Genomic DNA, 20,525 nt, shown 5'->3' with positions numbered 1-20,525 from the left:
GATAGGGTGAAAGGGATAGGGTAGAAGAGAGCTGTGTCTGGTGTCTGGGCTTCGGCTGGGAACTGGCCGGGTGTAACACCACTTTAAACACAATCAAATACTAATAAATTGACAGAATTAAGTGCCATGTACCTACGGCCTACATACTGCTCAATGTATTAAGTACACTTTTCTTAGAGATGCATTTTATAAGGGTCTCTAAAATGCTATATAACACATAAATAAACACTGTTACAATAAAACAATTTACATTTTTTAAAAATCAGTGGAAATTTTCAGTGGAAAGTGCAAGGCTCTGGTCTTCATACACCACATTGTAAATACAATATAAGAGGATGTGTGGCAGATCTGCTAATTGTAATGTATTCAAATAGAATAATAAGTTCTGGTTCCTTATCTGTATGTGCAAACTTGATCATAATAGCTGGATTAAGAGAACTGCTTGATCCTATGTTGATTTAGGGCAAAGTGCATATACATCGAGAATCAAAACTATGACCAGCAAGTCAGCAATTGGTTAATGAGAACTGCAAGATAATGAGCTACGATGTTTTCCCTGAGAAACAAGAGTTACTATTAAAAGCTCATAAAGAATTTAAAATTATGAAAAAAGCACCAAAGGCAATTCAGCAAAAGCAACTGGGGAAAAAAAAATTAAGGGTGGTAGAAAATGTCTCATTAATGAAATGAATATTCACCACTTCAGCAGCACAGCTATCAGTAGTACTAGGAAACACTTTCTTAATGATAGGCTATGGCTATATATTTTTTCCTTTAATGTAGAAATCCCATGAAGCCCTTTCTTGCTAATAAAATCTCTTCTTCAGACTTGATGGTGCCTTAATTGTTTGTGAGCTCCACTGTTTCTATTGCATTACAGAATTGGGAACATCTAATCAATGCAGTGTGTCAAAGGGATGCTTATTTGGGGCTCTATTAATAAAAATACATTTATATCTGACTGTCACAGATATCTTCCAGTAACAGGAATATTTACTTTATAGCACATCTTGACCTCCTCCTCCTCCCGGAAGACCCTTAGGATCCAGCCTGGCCTTTCTGTGCCTAAATACCTGATCTGGAGCATTTTGAATAGATCTCTTCTTTTGTCTATAAAAGCGTGACTATTGGGTAAATGTTATTCATCCTATTATATATAGATCATATATTAACAGGGTTAAATAAAAAATGAAGTAAATAAAATAAAGTAAAACATCACATTTAACTGATTAATATGGTTATTATAGCAACAAATCTATAAAGGTCTTCATCTCAATTAAGGGAAAAAACAGGAAGCCTTCATTTGGCTTTACCACCACATCAATCATGAAATCATGCATCTTCCTGTCCTTGTGTCTGAGACTGACTTTATGTCCGTTTTGTGTAACAAACTGACCCCGCTGTGTGGGCTGTGGAGTAAAACAATATTTACTCCATTAAGAACATACAGCCCATGTTGCTCCATCCACAGTTTACATACCTAATGGATGACCAGTCAATGCAGCTGGAATGTTAATGGAATATTACCCAGCTGATTTCTTCTCCTCTTTTCTGACACAGAATGACAAAAATGTCTTATGGTGTCTTGACCTTCATCAGCACATCAGCACATGCATGGGACCTCTGGATGGTCTTCAGCTAAACTCTCATCAAAACACAGAATTTCATCCTGTCTCTGCAAAGCAGAAAGAACTGCTAGAATGACATGCCTTTTTGGGTGTATGTGTCTGCCCTTCAACTTTTCTCTTGCATATTCCTTCATTCATTAAAGATTCAAAATTATCTTTCATTCTTATCTTTATGAAATTCCCCACAGAATACAGGAAACAGCAGTTAGGATCAAGCAGCACCAATAGGATGAGTAGAATCGATCATTTATTAGCAATATTTACATTTTTTTTAGACATTTGTCTCACGTATTTTGTTTGAGAGAGAGCTTTAGAGATAGAGAGACAGACAGAGGAGTGTACTACTGTGTCAGTCTTCTGCTTTGTTTTCTAAACATTGAATTGTGATGATGCATGGGTCTTTGTTACCCTGGTGAAGTTTAGGAATTCCAGTTCTCCATAACGTTTGAGGTCCTTGCTTTACTGCCATTTCTTTTTTGACCAGAAGAAAATCCTGTTCTTTTTTACTGGAAGGTCACTTTAACTTCCACTGTAAAAACCTTAGCCCACAATTGATAAAAGAATGTCTGATAGTAAACTAGCACCCTAACTAGATTTCACTGCATAGACACAGTTGATGTATGCTGTTTAATAGTGGGTGGAAATTAAATGTTTAAAGGTGAAATAATGTTTATTGCTCTTCGCTATAAATCGAATGAGGCTCTTACATATTATTTATTAAACAACAGCTAAATAAAGTGGACAGTGATAGATTAGAGTATTGTAATTGTTATAAACCCCCCCCCCACACACACACTTTGAGCTATCAATAAATCAAAGCTTGTTTCTTCTAGTGTCTTCTAGTGTTCTTAATAAACTTGTAAAAGACTGAAATAAGACACAAGATGTCTCTGTTTCTTTTTTCCTCCCTATCGGTTTCCCAGGGTGACTATGCAGGTGAGTTCTGGATTGTTTACAGAGCATTTTGGGACAAGATGTTTTGCTCTCTTTTCCCACTTGAGCTCAAGCTACTTTAGCACTGCTGAGATGCATAAGCTGGCGGATGAGGCATCCTGCTTCCTGGATTCTCTTCAAACATAAATCCAGACCATGGATACGCACTCTTTCATTCAACCTCTCACAGATCCCCCAACAAAATGTGGTAGGCCTTGACAACCAAAAGAACAAAACCATTTATACTGAATTACGCATAAAGAAGTGATATGGAAGGTTTTTTTTAATTAAACTTTACAAGATATTGAGAAATGTTTTTCATTTTCATTTTGGATTGTAAGAGTTTTTTAAGATTTGACACAGAACTCTAATTTCAGTATGTGTGCAGTGTATGAATATGTGCATACGTGTGTATAACAGGATGAATAACAGAGATACTGTTCAATACCTTGTACTTTATAAATTCCTTTTCCTTTGTAAATAAGTTTTTTTTTACAGCCTAAGGATTTCATATAAAACAGTAATAACTTCTTTTACATGACATGATTCTATCTCAAAATTTGTTTTAGACACCAGAATATGTGCCATTGTAGACGAAAGACTGGTATGAGACACAGTGACCTATGACCTCTGGAGTCCATCTCTGAACTTTTGGTTTGCCCTCTTTGTCTGGGCGCACAATAATTGTACTGCGTGATGACAATGAGGGATCCTCGTTGAAAAAGTTAAAGGGCCGAAGGAAGAAGCCCACTGCGTTTCCAGGAGTTGCCGTGTTGGGAATGTCCTCAGAGTGAGGAATGTGTAAGAATCCCACTGTAACCCATGCGACCAAATCCTGCATAAAAAAAGTAGTTTGGCTCTTCAGAAAATCAACTTTTCTTATTCATTTCTGGTCTCTCTAATTTATGTATTCTTAATATATGCGCTATAGAGATATACATTTTTTATGCATAATGATATGCATTCAAGATTGACTTGGAAATTTAAAAAGCCAATCCCTTTTTGTTTGTTTTTGCAAAAGAGCCTGTGGGATAAGCAGGTGCTTAATAGAATCAATGTGTAAAACAATTTGATACAGTTGCAATACCTGATTCACAATGTTTTCATTGTTACGGATGTAATCCTCAAACGACACCACAGGCTCCCATGGATCATTCTGGGTGTAGATGGAGCTGCTGGTGGCCTCACTGTCCTTGTGTACGGTTACAGCCAAAGGGTATCTACATTTGGCAAAGAGAGGAACACTCAGATATGAGTCACTCATTGTCTATAAGCACAATTACTGTTTTCCTTTAGATTGTGTCTAATATTTAAACTTTGTTTTATACTCTTAAAAGATATCCAAACACTTATACACTACTTAACATTATTCCTAATAATTTGTATTTGTTGCAACCAGTTTTTCAGAATATGAATGTCACTACATTTTGTTTATGGAGACTGCTAAACTTACAAAGAGATACATTTGCCTTTTTAAAACATTTATTTTACATTTCACATTGTGTAAGTGATGCAGTAATGATACCTTGACCATGGAATGCCATTCTCCTCTCTCCAACCTCGGGGCAGAACACTGTTGGCATGGGAGTTAAATTGGATGCGGTAGCCTTTCTGGTGTCCCCACTTGTTCTTCTCATTGGGGTTGTAGAAGTGTAAATAACGAGGGAACTTCTTGCCGAAGCGGAAGGCAGCACTGCGCTCTGTTACATGCTGTGTCCTGTGGAGCATGGATTGTTTGATGGTATGGCTGGGACTCCAGGGGTTGGTGAAGTTAACATATTTCAGTTCCACTGATTCAAAGCTGTTACCTCTCCCTTGAGCAGAGGAAAGAGGATTACATATAAGTTATGGGTAAAGCAAATTAAAATATAATTAATATATTGTAATATAGTATTAATATATAATATAATATTAATAAATAAACAAAATACAAACATACCTTGTGCATATTCAAATAAGTTCTAGTTTTCTACATATAAATTAAGGCTGATCCTTAAAAAGGAGGATTCCATTTATCTTATAAATGCCATGAGGTTATAGGATAATATTTTAAAATTTAGAGTAATACACTAAATTTGGGCCCATTTTAGTTATTTCATCAGTATTTATAACTATTTTAATATCTGAGAATACATTTGCTCATATTTGCTTATTGTTGAGCTTACCTGCGATGTCTAGGTCCACTTTGTAGTGAACAAGATGTGTGTGTATATTTCCAAGAACATAGCTATAAACCCTGTTTCCATAGTTTAACCCATTTTCTGTGAAGAATGTGGCATGGATGTACCCAGTGGCACTAACCCGAGACTCCATTACTCCATTTTGATAGAAGATAAAGTCCCAGATATAGTCGTAATTGTAGACAGTGGATGTTGTTCTGATCACTAAAACATGGTTTTCAAGTCCCCCAAAGAAATTGTAGCTTCCTTTGAAGTTGCTGTTAAAGTGCCTCCTGAGAGGTGAGCCAGTAGTCATCTCAAAGATGCAAAGTGCATTCATATGGCGCACTGGCTTGTCGGTGTCATAGAAATGGTACTTGTCCACAAAAGTGGCAATTTCCGGGCAGTCAATACCTGGGGCGAGTTCATAACCAGAGACCCCCATGGCCCATCCTGCATCTATGTATTTTGTTTGCATTGCAGCTGGACTGTCTCCAGAGTAGAAGGCAATGGCCTCTTGCAGGCTTATCTCATAGGCAATCCGGTTGCCATTGAAACGAATGTCAAATATCTGGAGACCGGCGGATGAGCGAACACGGTAGGCAAAGGACCATCCAGCATATTCAACAAAGTTTCCATCTATTCGGTATCTATGACCTTGAGGCTCCACAAGCTTTGGCCCATGGATATTTGTGTGTGTGTTGCTTTGGCCACGAGGAATGTAGGTGGAGAACAGATCCTTCTCATCATGCTCAGGCAGTTTGACCTTTGAAATTGTTCCCTTCTCATACTTCTCCACTAACTCCTCCACACTGTCAAAATATTGTCCATTATACCACACTTTCTCAACAAACCAGTTCTCAGGATCCAGGTCCTTGTGGTTGATGAGAACCTCAAACCCTACAGGATGTATGAAGTACCCTTCCACAAACTTCTGCAGCATGATCCATGTCCGTCTCTCTCCTGGCTCCAGTCCACGAGGAGCTATGTCTGAGAAGGTCAGGCAGCGATCAGTGCAGTTCCAATACGTGAAACCTGTGCTCTCATGCAGAATCTTGTTCACTTTCCTTAAAATCTTCTCCAAGATGGCATCCACATGTATGTATTCTACAGACGTGATTGGCCGTGATTCAAAGTGTACAGGTCTGTTCCCTTTGAAGGTCTTAAGCTGATAGGAGTCTGGGAAAGGCAGAGGGCCAACAATGTACTCTGTTATATTAGGCTCAGCCTGGTTGGCAAATTGCACCACAACACGAGCCTGACGTGATGGTTTTGCTTGTCCTCTGTCCAGTGCATAGAGGGCTTCATGCTTTCGAGGGACTTGTAGCTCTATAAGGAGGATACTGTTCTTTTTGAGGGACTTGTCCCGGGCTGAGGTAAGGCCCAGCTCACTGCAGGAGTGGAGGTAGTTTCTCACGGCATGCATCTCTCGAGGGCTGAGATCAGCAAACATGGAGGCCCCATGATGAGCCCATTCCCGCAATCTAGACATGGCAACCTCTGTGGCTAGTGAAGCCATGATTAGCATCAAAGACAACTGCATGTCTATTCTTGTAGAAAGAGAAAATTAGACATTGTAAAAAAAAGTCTCTCAACCAAATGCAAGACCTTTGCACTAGGGCAACACAGAACAAAGGAGAGTCATAAAAGCACAGGTGAGAGCACTTACACTTCACCTTTCTGTTCTCAATTATTCTATCAAATGAAGGGGGAAAAATCAATCCACAGTCATGTGCTAAATGTAGATAACTAGCCTGTGAGTGTAGATAATTCTTTCATTGTCTCTCCTTTGCCATAAAGTTGTTGTAAAATCAATAATTATCTATAAATTCATGTAATACATTCACAAAAAAATCTTGACAAGCCAGACTCAGCAATGAAGTTTTAATGTGGAAAATACTAATCAGACTTACCGATTGTGCTTGTTATTTTAGTACTGCTCAAAGTTTCTGGTTCTCTGAGATTTCCACTTCTGCTGGTGAAATCTGCTGCTCAGTCCAGCCCCAGCAGTAATCTTTCCTCTGCAGTCTTCTACAGAAGTAATATATGAAATGAACCAGTCTCTTCTAGTGCTGCTGCTTTTATCAGCCTCCCACTTCTCAGGAGTGGATTGAACAATAAACATCATAAAACCCATTATTTTATGATTAGTTTTGGATATGGTCCAGTGTTGCATTTTATGTTTTTTCAGTGCTCTCCAGAATAATGTGCATCCTTGGCAATGAAGTTTTATTTACCAGCTTGATCTTACACTGAAAATAAAATCTAACATTTGAAATAATATTTGATACACCTGTGCTTTTAGAAAGTGGAACCAACATGACTGACTGTGTCCTGACTGAAAAAAAATTCAAGTGCTTACATATATGATTCATATTTGCTTCATTTTTTTGTTGATTTTTTACATTCCTGGGCATTCAGTTTGCTTGCTGGCTTTTTAGCATTACTCATTTTGGTTTCTTCATCACTCTTCCTCATCTGTTAACAGTGTGAACAGTATTACCATTACTTTTTCTTTCCTTTTCATGTCTGTTATATATATCGGGTGTTTATGATACAGACTTAAAATGAATCAGTCTTGGAATACAGGAAGTGCAAAGTGTGGAGACAGCTGTGTTTGTGTCTATCTCTGGAGTCAATGCCCCAGGCTAGTAATACTGCTCAGGCTTCATGCCCCCCAGCCCTTCCCTATTGACACTCTTTATTAAATAAACGCTCCTGAAATCCTTCCCCTGCATTTCTTTATAGGATTAGACTTGCACAAACAGCCTTCAAGCAAAGGGACGTGGACTTAACACTACAGTCTCTGGTCTCTTTTGCACTGGTCATGCAGGATCACTGGGCACCTGTATCACCCAATGAAGAGCTAATGGCTGCCCTTGCAGCTGTGGCTCAGTGACTTATCCTCCAATTGCATCCCTCTCAGATGCTACCACTGGGCTGTGAATCCCCCCACCATTTATAACACAGCACTCAGACGATGAGCGGATTCAAAATCCTTACTGAGGAAGTGCTTTACAACTGTGACCAAAAGTGAAAAAGAAATTGACTTTCAAGTTCTGCAAAGGATGTAGCATAGGTGAAAAAACAAAAGCAAAACAAGACACTGGAAAGGGCAAGACCAGGAAATATTTATAAAGAAGTTGAAAGAAACAAGTTTATAAGGAGGTAAAGGCGCACTGTTGGAAGTGATAAGATCTCCTGAGTGAATCTGAAGACCCAGGTAAATGGTTTCAGGCTTGATTGCCTAATTCCTGTTTTAAACATTAGCAGAAATTTGCACTTTGATATTGTACCCAGACATTGCACAATATTTAATTTTTGGAGGTCAAAGGTGTTTCACATGTTGTAAATCCCTAATTTGAATAATCAATTTAATAGTGGAATGATGAAAGAAGTGAGCAATATATTGTGCCTTAATGGTTCTTACGCAAGGCACATACTAGAATAAAAGATTTCACTTCTTATCTGTGAGTTTTGGAGTCATTTGGTTTGTGGCCATTCTGAGCATGATTTCGGTTTTCTTGTAGTGTCAATGTTAACATGACGTAAAACTGATGCCACTTAATAACATTTTTTTCTTTTTCAGTTGCCCTCACATATTCCCACATAAGGACCTTCAAAGATATAATGAAGGCTTTATTTGTATTTTTGCTGGGTCTGCACCTGGTCATAGGAATAGGGTGAGTAGCTGAACCTCTAACATACCTATTTATGTCGAATTTCTCAATCACAGGGCACAGTTTAAGCTCAGTGGCTCAGCATAACAATAGTGAGGTGAGCCAAGTGCCAATGACTGAACCTTTGTCTAGTTTAGCTGGGTAAGACCTGAAATCACAGGATGAGGCCACAGTGTTCCTGGCCTAGTGCTAGAGAATATAAAGCATGTGGAATGAAGTACACACACAAGCAGAAAATATATATAGTAATAAATTATATCACAGACCTAGTTTGGCTCAAATCTGCTGTTTTGCTGCATTCAACCTAGGCAAGTTTAGTTATAAATTATCTATTAATGAGGGTGCATGCTGATTAAGTGAAAGAGGAATGGATCTCCAGGGATGAGCTATGTCTTTGGTCCTAAAATGTCTTGGAAAAGGCAGTTCAGTTTTTAAAATTCCCATTCTCTATAGTTGTAGTTTATAACAATTTTCTGCAAATGACATATTTCCATTACAATATGTTACCCTTTCCCATATTGGCCATTATTTTTAGATAACTCATATATTAAGTATGTCTTTCCTTTTTGGTAGAAGTGTACATCACCCATATTAAATCAGAACAAAAATGCAGAAACAGCCTTGGCTGACTCCATTTGCCATTGTGTATTGTAGTTGATTGATTTTATCAATGTTTGACTCTAACACTATAGTCTTCTTTTAAACTTCAGTCACTGGTGTGAACACACAGTGGAAGAGAAACTGGAGAATATCATCTCCCCCCGCTTACAGCTTGAAGTGGAGTGCTCTGAGGTGTACCAGTACAACACTCAAGGCTGGAGGCTAGATGTTGACAGAATGAAACACATACATGGGGGTGATGATGGCATAGCTCTATATTTCAAAAGTCAGGGTCCCAAGGCTTCCTGCTACTTATACAAGTAAGAAAAAACGCTTTAGACCATGGGGACAATTACATTTTTTGCTGTTATGTTTTCACTGATATAATCATTCATGGGAAGTTAATTTAATTTCTTTTGTGACCCAGTTCTTGAACAGGCTGGTATTTGTGTCTCTGTGTTGTGTGTGTGTGTGTGTGTGTGTGTGTGTGTGTGTGTGTGTGTGTGTGTGTGTGTGTGTGTGTGCTATAGAGCTGCGAATGTTGTGACTGAACGTGTGAATAGGACAGTGAGAGCCTGCTGTGAAGGCTGGACTGGTCCTGGCTGCTCCCACGGTAACAGACCAAATGTAGCTCATCTTACCACCATCCAGATGGTATTACTGAAAAAACTGAATCATTATTTCATTAGACATGTGTATTAGGTCTGCACCAATAGCATTTCTTGTGACCATTCAAGTACAATAATGCTTTCATGGTGCTAACCTAAAAGAAAGATGCAAGCAATGATGTGTTTTTTGCTTTTGCTAACATATTACACTTTCCTCTAGTTATCTTTCTTTCTTATTTTTTTGTTGTTTGAATATTATATTTGAATATAAATATTCTGTGGCTGATCCTCATCTTGGTAGCAGTTTATTTTATCATTGCACATTTAGTTTTTCAATGTATTTTTCCTCTTTTAATTTATTTCATTATTTCGTTTGTTTTTCTTTTCTATTTAAACCAACTATATAATTTTAGCATTAGATATTCTATTTAAATAATCTGTGTTATGTGACATTCTCTTAGCAGCTAGTTCATTTGTGCTGCCAGGTGTTCACGGAGAACAGTCAGCTTCTTTAGCCAATAGGCATGGACCATGTCATGGCCTGGAGCTCAGTTCTTCATGCTTGAGACCCTTTCTTTGCTGTCTGCTAGTGAGATGGTTACTGGATCCTGTTGAGGAAGATTTCTGTGGTCAGCTCTCCCTGCTTTGTTGGATCTGTTAGTAGATCTCTCTCCGGCTTTGGTGGATCTGTTCTTATGCTGTTGCCGTGCCATTAAGAGTACACTTTGTACACTTTGGATGGCTCATGGAAGAACATCCTGTTTATTCTCCTGGCTTCTACTTCTCGGGTTTATCTCTTCAGTCTGGCAGCCAGAGCTGTTAATCTTTGCTTGTCTTCAAGGCCTCAGGTATGGACAGCTTGTCGTACTTCTCAGGTACCTTGAGGTGCTTTACGGTGCCTTTCTGCTTTTCTGATAGCTGGATGACTTCTCACTGGGTGGCCTTTATCTTGGCCTCCAAGATAATGGATCCATGGACTATACTGCTCCTTGATGTTGTTCATCTTGTAGCCAAGCATCTCAAGTATCACTATTGTGTGGCATATGTCAGCTTGTTGAGTTCAGTGATGGTCACAGTATATATATATTGAAATAATAAGCTTTATTATTTGCATTCTTTTCTGTTGATGTGAAGCACTCTGAATTGCTACTGTGTATAAAAAGTGCTATACAAATACAATTGCCTTCCTTGCCTCATTGGCTTGCCTGTAAGCCATGTACATGAGTCAAATTTCTAATCTTATCTTGTCCTTTACTTGATCTGTTATGTAATATTGTTTATTTATACATCTTTAGAGCTGTTTTTTTCCCTGTCCCTTTCTTCATAGGAGCCAGTGTTAGGGGTTTGTGTTTCTCTACATGGAGTTGTGATGAGTTTCCAGGGATTCAGAACTCCTCTCTCATGGCTCTGGAGCAGTGCTGTGGAACGTTGTGGGGTCTAAGCTGGAGAAATGCTTCCGACCAGACCTGCCTGTCCTGCTCCTACACACCTTTGCCAGGTATGTGAATGCTAAAAGTGATCTTAATGTTAGTAATTGTATAACAAAGGATTTAATTGTCCTTTTGATGGCAGTTCTGTTCTTTAGATTACCCTACTTTTCTATTATATTATTACTTCCTGTGTATTGCTTCCTGTCTATCAAATTCCCATTGACCATATCGTATTCCAAGCAGTTGGAAACTCCTAATCATTCTTACACTATATACAATAGATATGATTTAGATATATTATTGGCTTTAAAACAAACATTTGGTTGCATGTCTGGAAAAGTGGTGTTGTCTTTATCAATATTTTTTTTTCTAGAGTTTACAATACAATCATTATAGTTTTTTTTTTAATTGGGTGTCTTTGCTTTGCATGTAATTATATAAGTAAGTCATTCTTTAATCACTGGTCTGTGCCTGCAGACTCTGAGCCCTCACCCATCCCACGCAGGGGTCTTCTCGGACGGGTTCGAGACCCCAAAGGCTCTGCAACCTGCCTGAGCTGGGGTGGTGTGCATTATCGTACCTTTGACAGGAAGCACTTCCATTTCCAGGGCAGCTGCACCTATGTGCTGGCCTCTTCCTCCGATGGGACCTGGGCTGTCTACATCAGCTCTGTGTGTGATGGAGGGGGGCATTGCAGCAAGGTACTACACATGCACATTCTGTGCCAGCTCAGAATCAGGCTGGGAATGGCTCGCAGGTTAGGGAAAATCAGGTTTAATAAACAGAGTAAAGGGCAATCCAAAAGAAAAGTCAAAGCGGCATGATGACGTCATACACAGGTACATAGGGAAACCCAGTATATATACAAACAAGGGTATATATACAAAGGGAAATCACATAGAGAACGGACAACAGGTGGATTCAATAGACAGCAGATTGAGAATAATCAGGAGAATTACAGGCAATGTAACGTGTGGGTGTTGCACTGGGAGGGGCAAATGTGACACTCAGGCTTCTCAGTCCACTTTTTGCACCTCATATGGTGATATGGTAATCAACAAAAATATTGATATGGTAATCAATATATATATATATATATATATATATATTTGACATTAGAGGTAATTGACTGTTGTCATATGTTTGTAGGCACTACGGATGATGATGGGCCTTGACCGCGTCTCTGTTCTTAAAGACAACATTTCTCTGAATGGCCTCATACTGCCACAGGAACAGCCTGTCTTTCAAAAAGGTATAAATGATATGAATCATATAACTGGCATTTTTGAATATAAAAACAGTTTCTAATGTCAGCCATTGTGTTCTTGCCAGATGATCTTGTCAAATGATTGTGCCCTTACATAAGATAAGATTAGCTGTTCAGCAGGACAGGTAATAAAACCTGAGTCTATGTTGGGCAAAACACATTGTCACTTACCTTTGCTTCTGGAAAATAACTTTATAAATGGGCCACTGAACCCAACTCATTAACCTGACTTTCTGTTAATCATTTTTCCAGTCTGACTAAGGCAGTACAAAAGGAGAAACTCTGTCTCTTAGAATTTAACAGGTGACTAATACAATGAATAAATCCAGTCAAAGAGCATAGCATAATATTTATATTGTGTTGCAAAAAATTACTTAGGTTACTTTAGGAGAAGATATTTATGTGAAAATGAACAACCACCATGATAAAAAACCATTTCATTCAGACATTGTGAGTCTGGGAGACATTGGGACACATTCCCCAATGAATGCAAAGAATGTAGATTTGCTTTGCCTCCATGACGATGGACATCCTGCATGCCTGATCATGTTCGGCCTACTCAAGTTCATTAGTTAACTAGTGTCAGTTTATCCAGTGTCCCCTAGAGCTGATCAGTTTTGCCTGGAAACAGAAACTCATATCATTGCAACTCAGACCATGCTTTCAGTCTACTGCTATTTAAATTAAATGTCTTTATTAAATTAATTGTTATTATTAAACAGATACTTTCAATAAAAAAATGTGTGTAATAAGTATCAGTAAGAATATATAAAACTTGTATGACTGTAGTAAAACTGATTTCCTGCTGTATGAATGTAGTAAAACTGATTTCCTGCATGTTTTTTTCATAGGAGTGAGTATTCACTGGTTGGGAGATTTTGTTTTTGTAGAAAGTGGACTTGGTGTCAGAGTGAAATTTGACATGGACAACACAGTGTATCTGACCGTTACCGCAGAGCATTTTGCTGCCACTAGGGGTCTGTGTGGCATATATAACAACATTGCTGATGGTAAGAAATATATTCAGGGGCCAAGCATCCAGGAAGCTGCCTGACTGCTGTGATCATTAGTTTTTGTTAAGTTTACACTGACAGCGTTTGTAGTACTCAGTATGTCATATTGATCTTTAAGCAGTTAATGATCAGTCACAGGCAAAAAGGTTAGATATCAGATCCACTTGGGGCCACAGGTTTCTAATGCCATTCTTCTATACACTGCTTAACACATACAACTGGGGTGTGGAAAACAAGATAAAAAAAAAACAACAACTATTTATTATTCAACAAAGATTCTTTTTAATGGTCTAAATGATACCTTTGAGGGTTCCTTGAAATGATCTTAACAACAGATTAGTGTTAAGAATTTGAAGAGAAACAAGATCATTCAGGTGGACGTAATTCCTGCTGTAGGTACCTTGATTTTACATCGTTTGCTTTTCATAATACATCCAGATTATGTACAGTGATGTATTTTAGTACTGAATAGTAGCACTGACAAACAAACTCTGCATGACACTTAATATCCTAAGGCCAAACCTTTAGGTGACTGGCCACCAAAATTGTTTTTTGTTAATCATTTCTTGTCTCTCTATACAGATGACTTCAGCAGTAGAAATGGAAATGTTTCACCATATGCTGCCAGCTTTGGAAACTCATGGCGTGTTCCAGACCCACAGACAGAGGTATACTGATTACTGATTATCTGAAACTCACACTATTACTTGTTACCTGGAGTTAGGCTTTCTGAAGATGAATAGCAATGCAGTTAAGCTAGGTTCTTTCTACAAACAAGACTTAACACATTATTTGAAAAACTAACCAGAGCTAAGTACTTAATGAGCAGTGTAATATTTTTACTGCAGTATAGTAGGCAACTATCTTTTAGTATTTTACTGCAGTAGACCTGCTCTTGACTTTGACCTGAGCAAGGCCTTGTGTGAACGGATAACTGAGGTCCTCTGGTCCTGACCTCCACTAGGGCTGCAGTGATGCAGCAGAGTTGGGTCACAGCTGTGACATCACAGGTGATATCAGTCTTCGCAGAGAGGCAGAGTCAATATGTCATCAGCTGAAGGAGAGCCCTTTTTGGCACTGCCATCACTGGGTGAGAGTCACACACACACACACACACACACACACACACACACACACACACACACATTACACAAGACGCAAGGTTGTAACATTGGAAACGTGTTAGAATTTTCCACAGATAGACCTGTGCATTTGGCAGTTAACAATTTGGTAGAAAATTTTATTTATTAGAAATGTTCTGACCTTCTCTCGAATAGAGGTCTTGATAGTGCTGCTGATCTTTTAACCATGCCCAGGTGGATCCAGGCCCTTATCTAGAAGCCTGCCTGTATGTGTACTGCAGTATGGATGCTAGTGAGAGAGAAGGTGCTGTGTGTGACACGCTGGCCAGCTACGCCCGCGAGTGCGCTCAACAACATGTTATCCTTAGCTGGAGGGGCCCTGGTCTCTGTGGTATGTTTCTCATTTCTGGAAAATGTAAAATAGCTTTGTTTCTGTTACATATGCAGCACAGAAACCTGCTGTGAATTGTCTTTGGAAACACAAAATGTGTAAACATCCCGTATTTACCCTAAAATAGCTTCTCTTATAAACATCCCATTTTTCCAGTGTAAGTTTAATTGTACAACATGTTCACTTCGTCTTTGCTTCCTTCCTCCCTTTCTGCCTCTCCTTCTGTTCTGCTCCCTGCAGAGCGAGTGTGCCCTGGAGGTCAGCTCTTCTCGGACTGCGTGTCCTCCTGTCCCCCCAGCTGTTCCTCCACTCTCCCCCCGATTGCTGGCCAGTGTCGGGAAGAGTGTGTGGGGGGTTGTGAGTGTCCACTTGGACTATTTCTCCATGGAGGACAGTGCATACGAAGGGAAGACTGCCCCTGCTTCCACCGGCGACGCACATACCAGGAGGGTGATGCTATAAAACAGAGATGTAACACCTGGTGGGTTGACTGGCACTGTACTGCTAGTTAGTGCTGGCATGCAATAAATCTGCATGGTGTAAGATTGATTGTGTGAAATATGGTTTAACATGTTCAAAAATAACATACGGCAGAGGAAAAGTTTGTAATTTATTGCAGTTTCTATGTTACACTTCAGAAAGCAAGCAACAACAACCATTACAGAAGCAATCAAGTAAAATTAATCAGAAAACCAGAAAAGAGGAATTAGACAATAAAAAACGTATTTTTTCCTGAAAGGGGATTTATTGATCCAAAGGGTTTAAAATGTTATAATTTTGATTACATATATATGCACATATGCACTCTTTTTTGTTTTAGTTTTTTTTTTAATTTGTGAAATTTGAGATTTCGCATTGCATGGAATTTTCCCAAACAGTATCAAGAAAGAGGGTTCAGAGAGTGAATCACATTGTAAAGAACATGCAGTTATCAACAATCTGCCTCTTTGTTAATCAAGACTTCACCTGTTGGGTCCATCCTGTACTCTGGTTTCTCTTCTGGTTCACAGTGTGTGCCGGGCAGGCCAGTGGCAGTGCTCTGCAGAGAAGTGTGCAGCTCAGTGCAGTATTATCGGGGCAATGCAGATAACCACTTTTGATAAAAAGATGTATAACCTCCAGGCCGATGACTGCCAGTTCATAGCTGTAGAGGTAAGATGCTGATATGACAATATTTATTTATTTATTTATTTTTCTAAAATGTACACTGCATATCTGACCATTTAAGCTTAATACTAGAGGTAAGCTTTCAAAATAAATACATAAATAAATTACAGCTCAGAGATTTAAACTTAAATTAAACTTGAAATAATCAGTAAATACATGTAAATAAAAACTACCTGCCGCTGAACCCTGCCACTGTATTGCTGTGTATTGGTGTAGGATTTTGTGGATAAGAAGCTTGCAGTAACCATCAGGGGAGGCATGTGTGTGGTGGGAGGTGGCCCAGGCTGCCTGCAGGAGCTGTCCATCACTGCACTCCATACCACAGTGACCATCACTAACACTGGTGCGCCACCTATCTGTCTAATACCCCATCCAATTGCATGGATAACCTCATACCTCTCCTTCCATCTTTCTATGTGGTCTGTCTGTTCTGTTTGTCTGTTATTGTATTGGTCCATCCATCCATCCATCCATACAGCCATGCATTCATCCATACATCCATTGTTTGACTCCGTGTATCCTGTCTCTTTGTTCCTTTGGTTTATCCATCTATCATCTGACTCTATGTGCCCTGCTATGCTGGCCCTTTCAGGCTCTCTCATGTTGAATGGACAGCAGGAGGACTTGCCCATTCTCACGGCTGATGTGGCAGTGCACAGAGCCTCCTCCAGCTTTCTGCTCATCCAGGTGTTTGGGGCTCAGCTGCTGTGGCAGACGGATGGCCCTCTGCTCCTCATCACTCTGGAGCCCAGCTTTGCTCATAAGGTAAACCCTGCCTTTATTTCTCATTTCAGTAAAGTACCCATCAGCAATGTGCTTCTACAGTGTGGATAGTGTTTTTCATGAGTCCCTAGAGATGGGTTTTCTTTCATGGTGGGAAGTCTTGCAAAAAAGCATGGCAGTCTATTGCACACTCTTAAAAAAACCCCCGATAATCACTTAGTAGAGATATTATGACATAATAATAATTAACACACTCTCTTAGCGGTGTAATTTTTGTGCATGTTTGTGCAATCTGACAGGTGAGAGGCCTGTGTGGAACACTGACCTGGAACCAGCATGATGACTTCACCACACCAGAGGGGGATGTCGAGAACAGTGTATCCTCCTTCGCCGCCAAGTTCAGCTTTGGATCATGCCCTTTGCCCTCAGCTGTGACCTCTGACCCATGTAGCACCTACACCCAGCGCCGACAGTATGCAGAAAGGATATGTGATGTTCTCCACAGTCCGGTGTTTCAGGTAAGCTTATGATTTAGTACAGGGCCCAGTTACATTGACACCAGTTCCAGTTGGTAACTCCTATAGTACTTCAACAAGAATAGTGTGGCAGGCAGTAATCTGCTAATTTTTACATCTGCAAAATAGTTGTAAACAATTGCGTTAACAGTTGATTATTGATAAAGGAGATACTTGTGTTCAATCATAATTGTAAGTCACTTTGGTTAAAAGTGTCAGTTAAATGCTGTAAATGTAAATGTAAATTTAAATGTAGTACTGCTGTGAATAGAATAGAATTAAGCTAAAATTAGCTTGACAAACAAATGTATAAGAATGAAGCATAAAAAATATGCATCTTTTCATTACACTAAAGAGCACTTCTTGCTAGTTGGTTGCTTTTTGCCCCATTCCACAGATGTGCCATGACGTAGTAGAGCGGGAGCCCTATATGCGCCTCTGTCTGAGTGAGGTGTGCAGTTGCGCCCCTCACAGGTCATGCCAGTGTACAGTCCTCACTGCTTATGCCCATCGCTGTGCCCAGGAGGGGGTGCTAGTGAGCTGGAGAAACCATACCTTCTGCCGTAAGAGCCTACCCCACTGCTCCTGAAGATTTAGCCTAAGGTTTCAGCTGTTAGGTGATCAGACTAGTGCCTCAGTTGCAATGAAATGAAAATATATGGAAACAATAATATATATTTTTTGCATCTAATATTGTCTTCGATATTGTCTTGTCTTTGCTGCAGCAAATCAGACTTTAGAAAGTAATACAAAATCAACAGTACTGTATTAACAGTATTATCAGAATTTAAAAGTGGCTATAGGCATTTTTTTGAGACTTAAAGTTAAAGCAGATGTGAATGCATCCACAGTGACACATTAGGTCTTATGGGTTAATTATAGTCACAGTAGTATCATCCTCACTTTTTTATCGTCCATTCTCTCGGTTCTCCTTCTGCACAGCCATGCATTGCTCTGGGGGCCAGGTGTACCAGGAGTGCGGGAGGCCATGCGGTGGCACCTGTGCTGACCTGGCCCATGGCTGGAGCTGTGATGAAGTCGTCGGCAGCCGCAGCTGTGTGCCAGGCTGCCAATGTCCCGTGGGCCTGGCGCAGGACCAGCACGGCCAGTGTGTGCCACTCAGCATGTGCCCGTGTACGCGTGCTGGGGTGGTCCACCCACCGGGAAGCTCCGTGCAGATCAGCTGCAATACCTGGTATATCTGGTACACGCACACACACACCTGCAGTTGCTGCATTATTGTACATCCTGTACTGGACACCAGTGCATTATTACAGCCCAATTGCAGTCAGGAGTTTGGCTCAATTCCAGTAATCATGCGTAAATGCACAAGGCCTGTCCTTGTGTCAAGAGCCAAACCCCAGTTACAGCACACTTTAGTGCTAGAGTAGAAGATAGGCAGCTGGCAGAGTGAAGAAAGAAAGGAAGAGGACCATGTGTCAGTTTGTCATGATAAACTCTTTATGGCTGATTTTATGACCATCATGGCATCAAAAGGTGACTTTTTATCATCTGACCCTGACAACACACACAGTTATTCAGCAGAAAATGAACTTTCTCATTTGTAAAGCACTAGCACAATATTATATTTCAAGGGAACACACATATGAACGCTAGTGTATTTTTCTACCTGGAATACTTGTCAAATCATCTTGCTACTTATCTTATTAACACACTGAGTAGATGAAACCTTTTGTTCTCTCCTCTGGAGGAAGGGAAGATGTTGGATAGTACATAGCCAGTGACTGGTCAAAGCGCTGACTGCTCCCCAGTCAGTGGTTGTGGCATTGGTTTTGTATGCTCAGATGACTTGAACTTATGCTCAGAGCCATATGTGATTTGTTTGACATCTTTCCATTGCTTGTTAGGGTCCAAGCATGTAGTTCTTGAGAACCTATAGTAACCTGCTGGAATTTTCCTTCTTGTTATTATTATTATCAGCACTGTCAACGAATTGTGCCGCAAACACCGTAAGGCCCAAAAAGACCAAACTTTGCAGCAAGGTGCAGCATGTGTAAACATACTCAGCCTAGTAAAGGGACCTGATGGATAGCCTTTTACATTTTTGTGATTTTCCCCCACACTGTAAGGTTAGAGACAAAATTCCACTTTTATTTGGCTAATGATTGAAAGGTTGTAGTGTACTGCAGTAAATCATTTTTGCTAGCAACAAATTAGCCTTAGTGCCCTAGAAACCAGGAGATAAGATGATAGAAATAAGATGATAGAAAGATATTTGTCAGCATTTTATGGAGAAGAATATAAATCATCAACTAATGATACGTGATATACAGCAGTAAATGTTCAGCTGTTTTAAGCATTTGACTAGTCAGTGTTTCTGAGGTATGAGAGCTCTGATGAAGTCACTCTATAACCCGCTGTCTCTATTATCGGGATAGGTTGATTTCATTGCATCTCTTTAACCTCATGACAACATAGGACACCATGGTTGGTACAATACCTGAATACATTCAGGAGTATGTGGCGAGGCATACCCACATGTGTGAACTATACATGCATGTGTTTTAACTGGAATGTAAAGATAATTTCATCTCTCTCTCCAAAGTGTGTGTGGACACGGTGTGTGGAACTGCACTGACCATCCCTGTGCCAAGGTCAGTGAGTGTCCAGGCTCTCTAGTCTTTTCCCCTCGCTCGTGCCTGAGGACCTGTGCGAATGTGGACAGCCCCCATGCACCCTGTGCAGAGCCCCTCTATGGCTGCGTGTGTCCAGAGGGAACAGTGCTCTTGGTGAGTGTTAAGGTCAGTCAAAGTCAAATTTATTTATATAGCGCTTTTTACAACAGACGGTGACACAAAGCAGCTTTACAAATATCTGAGTCCACGCCCCCAGTGAGCAAGCCAAGGGCGACAGTGGCAAAGAAAAACTGCTTGGAGTATGAGGAAGAGACCTTGAGAGGAACCAAGACTCAAAGTGGGGGCCCATCCTCCTCTGGCTGAGGAACTGTCCTCCTTGGTCTCTTCACCTTTACACTATAGACAACCCTGCTCCCCTCTGTGTACCTCTACACCCACTGGGCTTTTCAGACATGTGATAACACTAGATAAATATGAAAGGTGCTACATGCTCAAACAGAATATGATACAATACAAAAATGCATGCATAAATATATGCAACCAAATTAATAGTAACATCAGTCATACTTTGAAGAATCCTCATAGAACTGTTTCTCTGGAAACTCTATACTTTAGTACAGTTTTGAGTATCTCTCTCTATCTATCTATCTATCTATCTATCTATCTATCTATCTATCTATCTATCTATCTATCTATCTATCTATCTATCTATCTATCTATCTATCTATCTAT

General features: G+C 39.8%; 2 protein-coding genes across 2 annotated transcripts in view; one reads left to right on the top strand and one right to left on the bottom strand.

Moving 5' to 3' along the window:
• Positions 1-3,126: 3,126 nt before the first annotated feature.
• Positions 3,127-6,263, bottom strand: aoc1 (amine oxidase copper containing 1). Its single transcript, XM_027003001.2, has 4 exons — positions 4,727-6,263; positions 4,087-4,375; positions 3,649-3,781; positions 3,127-3,396 (listed from the first exon to the last, which is right to left on the bottom strand). The coding sequence occupies exons 1-4, from the start codon at positions 6,261-6,263 to the stop codon at positions 3,127-3,129; spliced, it is 2,229 nt and encodes a 742-aa protein (XP_026858802.2).
• Positions 6,264-8,326: 2,063 nt separating this feature from the next.
• scospondin (subcommissural organ spondin) overlaps positions 8,327-20,525 on the top strand; it is a 56,613-nt gene continuing 44,414 nt past the window's right edge. The window contains exons 1-18 of the mRNA XM_027002950.2: positions 8,327-8,403; positions 9,111-9,320; positions 9,531-9,613; positions 10,936-11,106; positions 11,516-11,739; positions 12,188-12,290; positions 13,157-13,315; positions 13,901-13,986; positions 14,283-14,408; positions 14,635-14,791; positions 15,032-15,272; positions 15,802-15,943; positions 16,175-16,301; positions 16,551-16,723; positions 16,981-17,199; positions 17,594-17,759; positions 18,139-18,391; positions 19,763-19,946. Of these exons, the coding sequence (XP_026858751.2) occupies positions 8,351-8,403; positions 9,111-9,320; positions 9,531-9,613; positions 10,936-11,106; positions 11,516-11,739; positions 12,188-12,290; positions 13,157-13,315; positions 13,901-13,986; positions 14,283-14,408; positions 14,635-14,791; positions 15,032-15,272; positions 15,802-15,943; positions 16,175-16,301; positions 16,551-16,723; positions 16,981-17,199; positions 17,594-17,759; positions 18,139-18,391; positions 19,763-19,946 (2,877 nt within the window). The 5' untranslated portion in view covers positions 8,327-8,350. The remainder of the gene's footprint in view (positions 8,404-9,110; positions 9,321-9,530; positions 9,614-10,935; positions 11,107-11,515; positions 11,740-12,187; positions 12,291-13,156; positions 13,316-13,900; positions 13,987-14,282; positions 14,409-14,634; positions 14,792-15,031; positions 15,273-15,801; positions 15,944-16,174; positions 16,302-16,550; positions 16,724-16,980; positions 17,200-17,593; positions 17,760-18,138; positions 18,392-19,762; positions 19,947-20,525) is intronic.

This window comes from Electrophorus electricus, chromosome 10 (assembly GCF_013358815.1).
Source record: "Electrophorus electricus isolate fEleEle1 chromosome 10, fEleEle1.pri, whole genome shotgun sequence".
In the NCBI taxonomy this organism is placed as follows: Eukaryota; Metazoa; Chordata; class Actinopteri; order Gymnotiformes; family Gymnotidae; genus Electrophorus; species Electrophorus electricus.
This window is presented reverse-complemented; position numbering and strand designations above follow the sequence as displayed.